At 44.2% G+C, this 13,710-nt stretch overlaps 1 protein-coding gene across 1 annotated transcript in view; it reads right to left on the reverse strand.

The window, feature by feature from the left end:
- The window catches only part of GRIN2B (glutamate ionotropic receptor NMDA type subunit 2B), a 244,874-nt gene that overhangs the window by 39,551 nt on the left and 191,613 nt on the right, over positions 1-13,710 (reverse strand). The window contains exon 4 of the mRNA XM_069967319.1: positions 6,035-6,243. Coding sequence (XP_069823420.1) covers positions 6,035-6,243 — 209 coding nt within the window. The remainder of the gene's footprint in view (positions 1-6,034; positions 6,244-13,710) is intronic.

Consider the following 13,710-nt stretch of genomic DNA (forward strand, 5'->3'; position numbering starts at 1 on the left):
CAAAAGCCTACTTAGTATAGAGATTAAACTCCTAATAACACAGAAATGGAACAGCGGAAGAAGGTACAAAACTTACCATCATCCTCAGATACCTGTGTGCAATAGTAACATGTAATCAGGTCAGATTCTTATAACCGCTATTTTGACTTTTAGTTTTAAACGGGTTATCCAGCGCTACAAAAACATGGCCACTTTCTTCCAGAGACAGCACCGCTCTTGTCTCCAGTTTGGGTGCAGGTTTTAAAACTTAGTTCCATTGAAGTGAATGGAGCTTAATTGCAAACCACACCTGAACTGGAGACAAGAGCAGTGCTGTGTCTGGAAGAAAGTGGACATGTTTTTGTAGTGCTGGATAACCCCTTTAAAACTTTTCCTCTCCCTTTCAAATCTGCTCTCAATCCCATGATGCACCAGAACAGCATCACACGGGCAGCTAGAGCTAGTACCATCTCTGCCTGCTGAGAGGACAGTATATTAATTCTCATCTCTGTATTCTTCTAAATGAGCTAACAGACTATAAGGGGGAGATTTATCAAGCATGGTGTGAAGTGAAACTGGCTCAGTTGCCCCTAGCAACCAATCAGATTCCACCTTTCATTTTCCAAAGAGTCTGTGAAGGATGAAAGGTGGAATCTGATTGGTTGCTAGGGGCAACTGCGCCAGTTTCACTTTACACCATGTTTGATAAATCTCCCTCTAAGTCTAAAGTCAGGGAGGCTGAACTGTCATCAAATCCATGAGAACTGTACCACAGAAGCTTTAGAATAACCATTTGTACCTGTAATGGAAGTTTCTGTCTCCTCATGTAGATAGCTTGTGTGGAACAATCCATGTAGCACCATATAAATTCTGCTGGCAGAGATGGTGACCTCCATAGAGTACACAAAAACACATGTCATTTACAGAGGGTTACTACGAAATCACATGACCCAACTGAAGGAAAGGATTCTAGGAATTTTCGGATAGAAAGGGACAAATAAACGAGGTAATACTAGCTGAATTATATTTATTGGCCGACTATTTCCATGATTCATACTAACCCTATGGCCAGGTCCAAACACTGTAAGGCTATGTTCACACTGCGTAAAAGTGCGGCCGTTGTTGCTATCGGCAACAACGGCCTTAATTTGTACGCCTGTGAACACTGCCTACATTTCTATGGGATCCCGGCCGGAGCATATACACATCGTATACACTCCGGTCGGGATCCCATGCGGACCCGCAAATAACTGACATATCAGTTTTCTAAAGCCGCAATTCACTGAATTGCGGCCGCAGAAACCCATGTCAGTTCACACAATGAAGCGAGCGGCACTGGACGCTTGCTTCATTGTGTGCTGCGGGAGGTTCTGATGTGGGCGCACGCTGATGCGCCCGCATCAGAACACTGAGGCCGGAAAGATTATCCGGCCGGTACTGCAGGACCGGCTGGGATGATCTTGGCAGAGACCGGCCGTTCCGTGACCTGGCCGTAGTGTGAACATAGCCTAAAACACTGGCAGTTCTGTGATCTGGTCGGGTCACAGAATGGCCGGTGTCAGTGAAGATCATCCCGGCTGGTACTGCAGTACTGGCCAAATGAACTTCATTTATGTTGAATTGGGATGCGGGCGCATCAGTGTGTGCCCGCATGCCAATTAACCATAGCAAAGAATGGAAAATGCGGCCTCTTACAATCACGGCTGGAGCAAATACTATGTGTATACACTCCAGCCGAGATTGCATCTATTTTCAATGCAAAGTATTTTTTGAATTAATCACGGCCGTTGCTGCACATTGCAACAGTAACGGCCGTGATTAATTAAAAAAAATACGTAGTCTGAACTTAGCCTACAATGGCATCCATCCAGGAAGGTTAAAGGGGTTATCCACAATCATAAAAAAACAAAGCTACTTTCTTGCAAAAACAGCACCACCCCTGTCCTCAGGTTGTGTGTGGTATTACAATTCTGCTCTAATCACTTTAATAGAACTGAGTGCAATATCACACCCAAACTGAGGACAGGAGTGGTGCTGTTTCTGGAAGAAAGTGGCCATGATTTTCTAAATCTGGATAATTCCTTTAACAGGGTACCTTTTGTTAAAGGATCCTTAGAATGTATTGCATATTTAAGTATGTGTTTTCCAGCAGGCTGAGGTCAGTATTTACCAACTCTTTGTGCCCCTTAAAGTGTCACTGTTGTTATAACTTTCAAAATATAAATCAACAGTGGATGTGATATAAAGCAAGTTTGCAATTTACATTGATTATTTTTTTTGTTATCATGGAAAACATAGCACTTCCTGTTTTCTGACTCTTTTTTTCTCAAAAAACAGGAAGCAGTCAGAAAACAGGAAGTCCTGTGTATCCCAAGCCATCTGAGTGCTCACAGAGAGAAGGCAGTCGTGTTTGATGGACACATTGAGCCGTAACTCTCTGTACTGGCCGGAATTCCTGTGTTTAGTCTGTTTTTTTTCAACCAGCACAAGTCAGAAAATCTGCCTTCAGGAGACTGGACCTGGATTTATGGTAAGTTCAGCTTTGTTTTACAGCATGATAACAACAAAAAAAATAATGCCGGTATATAGCAAACTTGCTTTATATCACATCTACTGTTGGTTTAGATTTTTAAAGTTATAACGACAGGAACACTTTAAAGTATTTTTGCTTGAATCAGCAATTTCGATTAAATCAGAACTTATTAAATCATTATCAAGTTAAATTTGCCAAAAGTCAGGCCGAGTTGCACTGATACCGACCCCAGCGTATCTATGGGTAGATTTGGCGCTATCCGATATCTCATTGAGATTCTATTCACAGCCGATTCTGGCAGGAGGCTGATACAATATATATTCTTTAAAAATATTATTGACTTTCCATCTTCTTTTCTATGTTTTCCGGAGCTCTGGCTATCTTGGGCTGCAGTAAATAAAAAGCAATTTGTTCTATCTGTTCTCCAAGTCTGGTTGGAAAATCATCAATAAGTGAATGTAATCATGCCTGGAATAAGCATATATCTATCCGAAAAATAAAAATAATAGAAGGGAGGACTAGATGGACCGGGAGGGTTTTTTTCTGCCATCAATCTTCTCGATTTCTAAGTGAGACAGGGACTAATCCATTTAGTGTACCTACACGTAGTAGTCACAGTTGGTGCCATCCAAGGGCTATCCATCAGGAACGCTGCGCAATGTCACACAGATGTGTTTTTGCTGTTTTGCTATTTATTCTCTTTTCTCTTTTTACAAAAACTGCGATTTAACTTTTTCATTCCAGAATGAAAAAAAAAAAGTCGGATTGCAAACACCTATGGTGCCGTGAGAAGACTATTGACTTTGGACTGAAAAGGTTAATCAATAGACTTTGCGGTTACGCTCTGTTAGCTGCTCTTGAGGAATTGTTAGACAGCTTGACAAAATCCATGAATTTTAAAGCAGAACCGAGCTCTGAAATAACAGTAAATGATACAAAAACTTTACAATTTTTAAAATATTACTTTAAGGGTCTGAAGCTGCTCACATTCAGAAGAGTTTGGGCGGTCACCATGCGGCCGATGAGTCTTCTGTGGGATGGTTTGTAGGAACAATTACCCCAGTAACACACCAGACTAATGGTGCGTTTACACGGAACGATTATCGTTCGAATTTTCACGATAACGATCGCATTTGAGCAATAATCGGCTCGTGTAAACACAGCGAACGATCAAGCGACGAGCGAGAAATCGTTCATTTTAAACTTTCAACATGTTCTCAAATCATCGTTGGTCGTTCGTTAAAAATTTACAGATCACTTCGTGTAAACAGTCTTTCACCGTTTCCCCCTATGTGTGAGATAGACTTAAACGATCTTAAAACGATCACAATAACGATTTTTCCAAAGGATATATCGTTCCGTCTAAACGCTGATCGTTATAAAAAACACATTGTTACTTCAAAATCATTAATTGTTCGATTGGGCAAATTATCGCTCCTTGTAAACGCAGCATAAGGCCTTAATCCCATATTCAGTAAATACAGACAATGTGCTATGGAATGGAGTAGGGAGCTCCTGGCATCATCATTCATTATGATGCCTGGTGTGCTGAATCATTTAAAATCTTCAGGCTACTGAACTGACACAGCTGCAAGACTGTACAGTAGCGCAAAGATTTAAACTAAGAGCTCCAAGCAGCATAATGAACTGTAATGCCAGGAGTTCTGTGATTCTGAGATGTAGCACGTCTTCCGTGCACACAGAACATGTAATCACAGATCAGAGAAAATAATTTACTGACAACCCCCTCCACCACGACATAGCAAATGATCAGCTGATTTTGTCCGATCACGGCATACATTTGTATATTGATTATATATATATATATATTATATATATATATATATATATATATATATATATATATATATATATATATATATAAATTCCAACCCGAAGGATCACATTTTTGGCAGACGATAGAATGAAATAATTTTTTAAATGATGGTTGGCTGAAATAGCCAAAAATAGGCAATTTTGAATGACTTATTTTCTGTGTATTGACAGCTTAAAGGGGATAACTGTCCCCATAGCACCAATCCAGCGGACCAGCCGGGACCCCCAGTGCTCCGAATCAACTGATTAGGCTGCGGATAAACCTACTAACTACACAGAAACAAGGACGAATAGGGACAAGTGGCCCTGCAGGCATGGTTCATTGCAGGGATAATTGCGTCCCTGTTCTTAGGATTGGTGGAGGTCCCAGGCATAGGGGATAAAAAGCTCTGATGGGAATACCTTTTTAATACTTTTTAAGGGGTGTCCCGTAACTAAGACACATTTAATGCGTTCTCTAGGGATTAGACATTGATGACCAGTCTAGTAGATAGGCCGCAGTGGTGTCCATCTCAGAGAGTGAATAGCTAAGCAGGAGGGTCCTACTCCAATGCATTTTCTTTAAAGCAGGTAGAAGAGATGAGCTATAAAGCAGTGTAAGGAGCTATGGGAGAGAGACTCAATCCTCTCTATGAAACACTTAAAGGGGTCTTCCACTCAAACATAACTTTTCAAATATAGCTGCTCTTGGTTAGAAAATAGATAAAATAACAAACAGCCTATTCTTACCTCCCCCCCACCCTCCCTGCAGTCCTCCAATGTCATGTGTGGGTCCTTGCCGAGATAATCCCAGAGACGGACTCTTCTAGGGGTGACAGCTCGCTCAGCCAATCACTGTCCGAGACAGGGCAGCGCCAAGACCAGCAATTGGCTGAGCAGGCTGTCACCCTCAGACAAGTCAGTCTCTGAAGTGGAGGCGTGATTGTCCTGCTTGGGACCCGTTAGGGGTGTAACTAGAAATGGCTGGGCCCCATAGCAAACTTTTGATTGGGCCCTCCTTTCCCCCCTTCCTTCACGACTGACCACTAAGCCGTCAAGTGTAGTCATAACTGCAACAACCCATCAGGAGCGCTTTTAGTTAAAAGCACATTTGCAGATCCCAGGAGGCCCAGGAAGCAACCTGGTGCTGCAAATGATGACAGCTCAGGGGGGCCCAGTGTATTGTAGGAACAGGCAACGGGGCCCCCTGATGCGGCGGGCCCCATAGCAGCTGCTATGCCTGCTACAGTGGTAGTTACACCCTTGGCACCCGAACATGTCGTAGGAGGACAGTGTTATGTTATGTTTAAGCGGTACATCATCTCTTTAGACAATCAGTATCCTGCTCTGTAGTGACTACTAGCAAGCCCCAGAGCAGCTTCCAACAATCGAGGAGATTCTGGTTAAACTTTGTGAAGAGAGCAAACCTATAAACTAAGGGGGAGATTTATTAAACAAGGTGCAAAGTGAAACTGGCTCAGTTGCCCCTAGTAACCAATCAGATTCCACCTTTCATTTTCCAAAGAGTCTGTGAGGAATGAAAGGTGGAATCTGATTGGTTGCTAGGGGCAACTGAGCCAGTTTCACTTTACACCATGTTTGATAAATCCCCCTTTAAGTTTCCAGAGCAAAAGCAGCTACAGGACATGTAGACAACAGGGCAGTCAACCTCGGCGGTTAAAGAATAAAATAATCTCCGCTACGTACTCGATGCGTATCTGTTTGCGACAGGGAACAGTATTCCTCATGCAGGTGCCACTCAAAGGATCCACATCTTCTACAATCACAAAAGGAGCTTCTTCCAATGTAACAATGCTGAGATGTTCATCTTTATGTTCCTCCGAATCCGGATACAAATCGAACACCGGCCACACGTAATACTTCATCTGTAAACTCCGGTCTTTGTATTTGCCAATCTAAAAAAAACAAAAAACAAAACATCAGTTAATATCAATTTATATACATATATATATATATAAAAAAATAATAATATATATATATATATATATATATATATATCTATAGAAGGAGGTACAGTGCGGTATATGCACACAGTGGGCCGAGGGCTTTCATATAACCTCCCTGTGGATTCCTAAAGAGCAACATGTAAGTAAAATCTGTCGATGAAATGACCTCTGATGTGAAAATGTTGTTAAATTTCATGGCATGTTCATTTTTTTTTTTTTTCAGCCACCAAAACTTGTGTTCTGATGGTAAAACCGATCTATGAAGCGTGGAGGAGCGGCGGGCCGATCATTAATTAAGCAGGAGAGTGGATTAAATTAAAATCTCATGTAAAAATAATGCAGCTCCGCACATTAAGGGCTCTTTTATGTAAAAGTAGGTTTGACTCCAAAGCCATTGCTGGGGATTTAAAGGGGACACATCCTGAATAGAATGAAAATACTGTACTGTAAAGAGGAGACTGGTATAGAGGACTGCCTGTAAAGAGGAGACTGGTATAGAGGACTGCCTGTAAAGAAGAGACTGGTGAGGAGAACTGCCTGTAAAGAGGAGACTGGTGAGGAGAACTGCCTGTAAAAAGGAGACTGGTATAGAGAACTGCCTGTAAAAAGGAGACTGGTATAGAGGACTGCCTGTAAAAAGGAGACTGGTATAGAGGACTGCCTGTAAAGAGGAGACTGGTATAGAGGACTGCCTGTAAAGAAGAGACTGGTATAGAGGACTGCCTGTAAGAGGAGACTGGTATAGAGGACTGCCTGTAAAGAAGAGACTGGTATAGAGGACTGCCTGTAAGGAGGAGACTGGTATAAAGGACTGTCTGTAAAGAGGAGACTGGTATAGAGGACTGCCTGTAAAGAGGAGACTGGTATAGAGGACTGCCTGTAAGAGGAGACTGGTATAGAGGACTGTACTGTAAAGAGGAGACTGGTATAGAGGACTGCCTGTAAAGAGGAGACTGGTATAAAGGACTGTCTGTAAAGAGGAGACTGGTATAGAGGACTGCCTGTAAAGAGGACACTGGTATAGAGGACTGCCTGTAAGGAGGAGACTGGTATAGAGGACTGCCTGTAAAGAGGACACTGGTATAGAGAACTGTCTGTAAAGAGGAGACTGGTATAGAGGACTTCCTGTAAAGAGAAGACTGGTATAGAGAACTGCCTGTAAAGAGGAGACTGGTATAGAGGACTGCCTGTAAAGAAGAGACCGGTATAGAGGACTGCCTGTAAAGAGGAGACTGGTATAGAGGACTGCCTGTAAGGAGGAGACTGGTATAGAGGACTGTACTGTAAAAAGGAGACTGGTATAAAGGACTGTCTGTAAAGAGGAGACTGGTATAGAGGACTGCCTGTAAAGAGGAGACTGGTATAGAGGACTGCCTGTAAGAGGAGACTGGTATAGAGGACTGTACTGTAAAGAGGAGACTGGTATAGAGGACTGCCTGTAAAGAAGAGACTGGTATAGAGGACTGCCTGTAAGGAGGAGACTGGTATAGAGGACTGTCTGTAAAGAGGAGACTGGTATAGAGAACTGCCTGTAAAGAGGAGACTGGTATAGAGAACTGCCTGTAAAGAGGAGACTGGTGAGGAGAACTGCCTGTAAGGAGGAGACTGGTATAGAGGACTGCCTGTAAGGAGGAGACTGGTATAGAGAACTGCCTGTAAGGAGGAGACTGGTATAGAGAACTGTCTGTAAAGAGGAGACTGGTATAGAGGACTGCCTGTAAAGAGAAGACTGGTATAGAGAACTGCCTGTAAGGAGGAGACTGGTATAGAGGACTGCCTGTGAAGAAGAGACCGGTATAGAGAACTGCCTGTAAAGAGGAGACTGGTATAGAGGACTGCCTGTAAGGAGGAGACTGGTATAGAGGACTGCCTGTAAAGAGGAGACTGGTATAGAGGACTTCCTGTAAAGAGGAGACTGGTATAGAGAACTGCCTGTAAAGAGGAGACTGGTATAGAGGACTGCCTGTAAGGAGGAGACTGGTATAGAGGACTGCCTGTAAATAAGAGCGTCCTCCTCTGTAGAAATAGTCAGAGGGAGGAAGTGGAGCACCAGAGAGCAGAAGAGGTAGGATCCTTTCCAGCTCTCTGAATAACCCCTATACGTTTAGAAATAAGTTAGGAAGGACACATGCATAAATTATTATATGCAAATATTACAATGTTTTTCAATATACAGTATCTGTATGCTCTTTTCTAGACTTAGCAGATACCTAATTTACCTTGCGTATCCTACTGTACAGAATCCCTGCACTCACTGAACAACAGCTTCTCCCCTAAGAGTATGTCCACATTACGAAATCCCGGCGGATCACCTGGCTGGCGGACCCGTGCATCTCTGCTGGTTCCATAGGCTTCATCCTACGGTTTGCCAGATTCCACCGTCCGCCTGAAAAATGAGGGGGTAATCTGGCAAACTATAGAATGAAGCCTATGAGACCAGCGTAGATATGCGCGTCCGCCAGCTGCAGAATCCGCAGTGGGTCATCCGCTGGGATTCTGTAGTGTGGACGTACCCTAACACTTCTCAGAATCTCTGCACTCACTGAAGAGGAATACAGCTATGGGGAAGGTGGAACAGTATGGTCAGTCTGGAATCACATCTCACCTTAAAGTGAATGTACCACCAGGCCCAGGCTGAAGCACTGGAGGCGGGCCGACCCACCCTTAGTGGAAAGAAACTCCAGCCCCTCCATGACGTGACTCCATTAGAATCAATGGAACCCCATCATAGAGGGGCTGGGGTTTCCTCCCACTAAGGGTGGGTCGTCCCGCCTCCAGTGCTTCAGCCAGGGCCTGGTGGTACAGTCACTTAAACTAAATGAAATGGGGCAGAACTGCAAAACCAGACACAGACTGTTATGAGGAATGGCAGCTAGCTATTAGACGAGGAAGGCACAAATCATGGCTGCCCAGTTCTGGCGTCAAGCATGGGAATGCAATAAGCCACTAAAACGCACACTTCACATCTATGAGCACAGAGAACATGTTACATAAACCAAGGACTGATGTTACTATATGGCAGTATTGCCCCATGATGGGAGTTGTAGTAGCTGGAGGGCCACAGCTCGGAGAACACTACTGTATATCGATTGCTGCTGACTCACATGGGTTCATCTTGAACATATGGCAAAATAAAATGTCACGCAAAAAAATAATAGCGTATCCGAGAATTAATTCCAGCGTTAGCTTACATAACAACTCTCTTTTTATAGCATGGATTATAATACCAGAGCTATATTAGCATAGAACATGCTATCTAAAAATGTATATCCTAACAAAGCGTGCACCGTCACCGTCGAGTTAATCCCATTTGCTTCTATGAAGCTCGCGTACTGCATTGGAACCTGTTGCAGATGTTACGGCTCTCTAATGGCTCTGATAACAGTCTTGTTTGAAGAATGTCCCAGGGGGAGCAATTAAAATTAACAGGGAACAGCTTGTTAGGAGTCTGTGCCAGACCGGAGAAGCAACCGAGGCAAAATGAAGCAGGTACAAGGTTATGGCAGTGGTTATGGTAAGGAAAGAAGCGCTGCAAGGAGAGGACTGGGAAAGTGCATGTGAATGAGAGCTACTGCTACACCATGTTAGAACTTGGGGTGATAGTAAAATCCTGGCAATGGTACCGGTAAGGGATAGGAAGTGAAAGCAATCACTGTAAAAGGTCTGGAGCTTATTTCCACGTCCACGTCCAGGGGCGTAACTAGAAATGGCTGGGCCCCATAGCAAACTTTTCATTTGTCCCTTCTCCCGCCATGTCACCAAAGCACTGAACGAGGGTCGGAGTGGCCTCTTGCGGCCAGAGGTACAGTGCTGCCTGGAGCCACAAGACTAATTGGCAGGGTGGGGAGCCAATGGCTCCCAACTCTGTGATCACAGCACCACATATAACTGCATGTGCCTTTCAGGAGTTCTTGCAGTTAAAGGGACATTTGCAGCACCCAGGAGGCCAGGTGACTACTGGGTGCTCCAAATTACAGATCAGGGCATTGCAGGAGCTGGCCACCAGGCCCCCTCATGTGGTGGGCACACTTAGCCAGTTCAGCTACTGTGTGCTGCAAATGATGATGGAGCAGGGGGTATTGCAGGAGCTGGCCAGCAGGCCCCATAATGTAGTGGGCCCCATAGCAGCCGCTATGGCTGCTACTGTGGTAGTTACGCCCCTGCACGTCTCGTATTCTACGGAAGCTACAGATGGGAAAGCCGGGCATGGAATGAGTCCACTACAGGGCAGGGGTGTAACTATTAATGGCTGGGCCCCATAGCAAACTTTTGATTGCCCCTCCCAACTGGCCACAGATCCATCACATGTAGTCATAACTAACTGCAGGTGCATGTCAGGAGTGATTGCAGGTAAAGGGACATTTGCAGCACCTAGAAGGCTGCTCGGCCACAGGGTGCTGCAAATGATGATAACTCAGGGGCCCCAGTGTACTGCAGGAGTGGGCCACCGGGCCCCGTAGCAGCCGCTGTGGCTACACTGGTAGTTACACCCCTGCTACAGGGCTTCCCCATCCGTAGCTTTTGTAGAATACAGGACATGGAAATAGACATAGACGTTCACAATGTCTAAGGGCCCTATTACATGGAATGATTATCTGACAAATTAGGCCAATTCAGGGCAGATATTGCTTTGTGTAAAAAAGACAACGCTTAACTGGGAAGCCGATCATTGTCATTCAGCAAGTTTAAAAATTATCGGCTATGCATCGCTACCTACAGGAGATCACCAGGGAGCCTGGACAGGTAAGTATTACTTTATCATTTTCCATATACACAGCAAGAGCTGCATGGACAGCGCTAACAATTTCCGTGCAGCCCTTGCTGCAGATCGGTGTTCGCTTACAGCAAATGTCAAGCTGTCTAATACGGCCCCAAAGGCCATTCTAGGTGGGCCGACAGGCCACATGAAGGAATCATTTGCTGTGGATTCACAAGGCTCGATCGATGGGGCAGCTGGATGTGAATGATCACTAGATGTGCAGCCATACAAATTCATCATCATCTGTCTAGACACAGCGATAGGCGGCTGATAACAAGGATTGGCTGCACAAAAGCTTCAATCAGCCTGTCCTTCGGCTGATCGCTGGTTCTTTTTCATGGGACAATTATTATCAGGAATGAGGTTATACTGTATACTTTCTATATACACCTCCCTTGAGCTTGTGCACAAATCACTGAAAAAATGTATCTGAGTTACTATCAGTCGCTCACCACCATCACCTCTTTCTTTTTTCTTAGTTACAAAAATCTGCGCGAAAGAGTATATATATATATATATATATATATATATATATATATATATATACAGTATATATATACACACTAGCCTACCTGGCGTCTCTATGCCTCCTTAGAGAGCAGCGGTTCCCATGGCGGGAGCTGTCAGTGACATACAGCTGACAGCTTACACTCTGGATCTCTCTGTCTACGGTTATGACAGGGAACAATTCAATGTCACACACATTTTCCTTGACAGCATTAAAATTGCTTTTTACATTACAATATTAAATCAGTTCATAGAAAACTACATGTGCCCACCTAGATCCTGCCCCTCACCCTGCATATCCTATTCTGTCCTCCGATAGGGAGGCATAGGAGGGAACAGGGACCTACAGTATGTAAAATATGCACAATAAGAAAAATGTATAAGGAATTTTTATTTCTTGTAACTGATCTGCCCTGATCTATTCTGCCCAGATAGAAATGATGGAAAGCTGCAACACTTGGCCTGTACTTATGGCTGATGCGGACATGTAAATTATTACAGGTGAGGTCTGATTAAAGGGGAACTATAATGGTGCGTTTACACAGACAGATTTATCTGACAGAAGCCAAAACCAGGAGCAGACTATAAACAGGGATCAGGTCATAAAGGAAAGACTGGGATCTATCCTCTTCTTAAATCCATTCCTGGCTTTGGCTTCCAAAATCTGTCAGATAAATCTTTCTGTGTAAACGCACCCTAAGCAGGTTAGATGAATCTAACCTGCTGACAGCCCCTAAATGCCCACGGGGCGCCAAGGAGGACGGTATGTCTCGTGCCTTCCTCCTCGGCACCGTTCCCATGCAGTTAATAATTGAATCCACGGCCCGAAGCACTTTTAGGAGCACTGCCCCGCCCACTTCACATAAGCCACTCCTTCTAATCATAATCAATGGAGCGGGTGGGCAGGATTGGAGCAATGGGGGAGGGCAGTGCTTTTAATGGTGCTCCCAGCCGTGGATTCAACTGCTAACTGCTTTGGAACGACACTGAGGAGGAAGGTAAGAGACATACCTTCCTCCTCGGTGCCTCAGGGGCATTAGGGGGCTATCAGCAGGTTAGAATAGTAAAATCTGCTCATAGTTCCCCTTTAAACACTGGGTCTTGCCACAAGAGGGCATAAGGGTGCTTCACCTTCTGCCCTATAAAATGTCTCTTAGAGGCTACTTTTGGGTAGTGTACCTCTTAGTGAAGAATCACTGACTGCTAGACATGTCTCCATGATGCAATGAATACTTTTCCCTGTTGACAGACTGAGAGGGGGTACATCTTCAGAATAGGAGAAGCAAGAAGATCATTCTGACAAATATACACCATCTAGGATGTAGAGACCAGGTTGTTAGGAGATTCTGGGAACAAAGGCAAACGTTGCAAATGTTTCCTTGTCCACTATCCTGACACACCATCCTTCACCACCCACTACAAGTCCTGCCAATAACAGCCAGCTATCATTGCCTTCATTTGCAGTAGTTCAGGGGAAACCTGAACTTTTAAAGACTGGAAAAGTACCATATTTTTGGAATCTGATTTTGCTCCAAATTAAAGGGGTATTCCGCTCAAACATAACGTTGCATATGTTGCTGCCCATAGTGAGACTAACAATTCATTTCATACTTGTTATTATCTAGTCAGTCTCCTTCCCCCAGTTCTGAGCTGCTGCTTTCTGCTGAAGACACTAAAAACTGTGTGTGAGCCTTTCTCTCCCTCTCCTCCACCCCACCCTGATGTAAAGAAGGTCCCTGGCAGGCTTTATCTGCAAAATTGTAGCTTCTTTATAATGCCTAGAGGGATAATCACAGTGCGTTAATTTGTGGGTTTTTTTCTAGCATTTTTTACTTTATGTGTCAATGATCTTTTTTGTGGTTTAGTCCTTTTTTCTTTTGGGCTTAACCTTTTCCCCTCTGCCATCACACCAGGGAAAAAAAAAAAACCCTATACGCACAGCAATGGCGTTTTTGAGAACAGCAGTGTGTAAACCCTGGCTCAGTGTGGACTCACACAACAGATTTTGTTGCAACCATCCATGTGTTTGTTGCCAGAACAGCCCCATTCACATGAATAGAACAAACTTGTGAACACATCTGTCCACAGTAAGGCTATATGCACACGCTGTATTAGACCGGCCGTTCCGTGACCCGGCCGGGTCACGGAAC

Source organism: Dendropsophus ebraccatus, chromosome 4, assembly GCF_027789765.1.
Source record: "Dendropsophus ebraccatus isolate aDenEbr1 chromosome 4, aDenEbr1.pat, whole genome shotgun sequence".
In the NCBI taxonomy this organism is placed as follows: domain Eukaryota; kingdom Metazoa; phylum Chordata; class Amphibia; order Anura; family Hylidae; genus Dendropsophus; species Dendropsophus ebraccatus.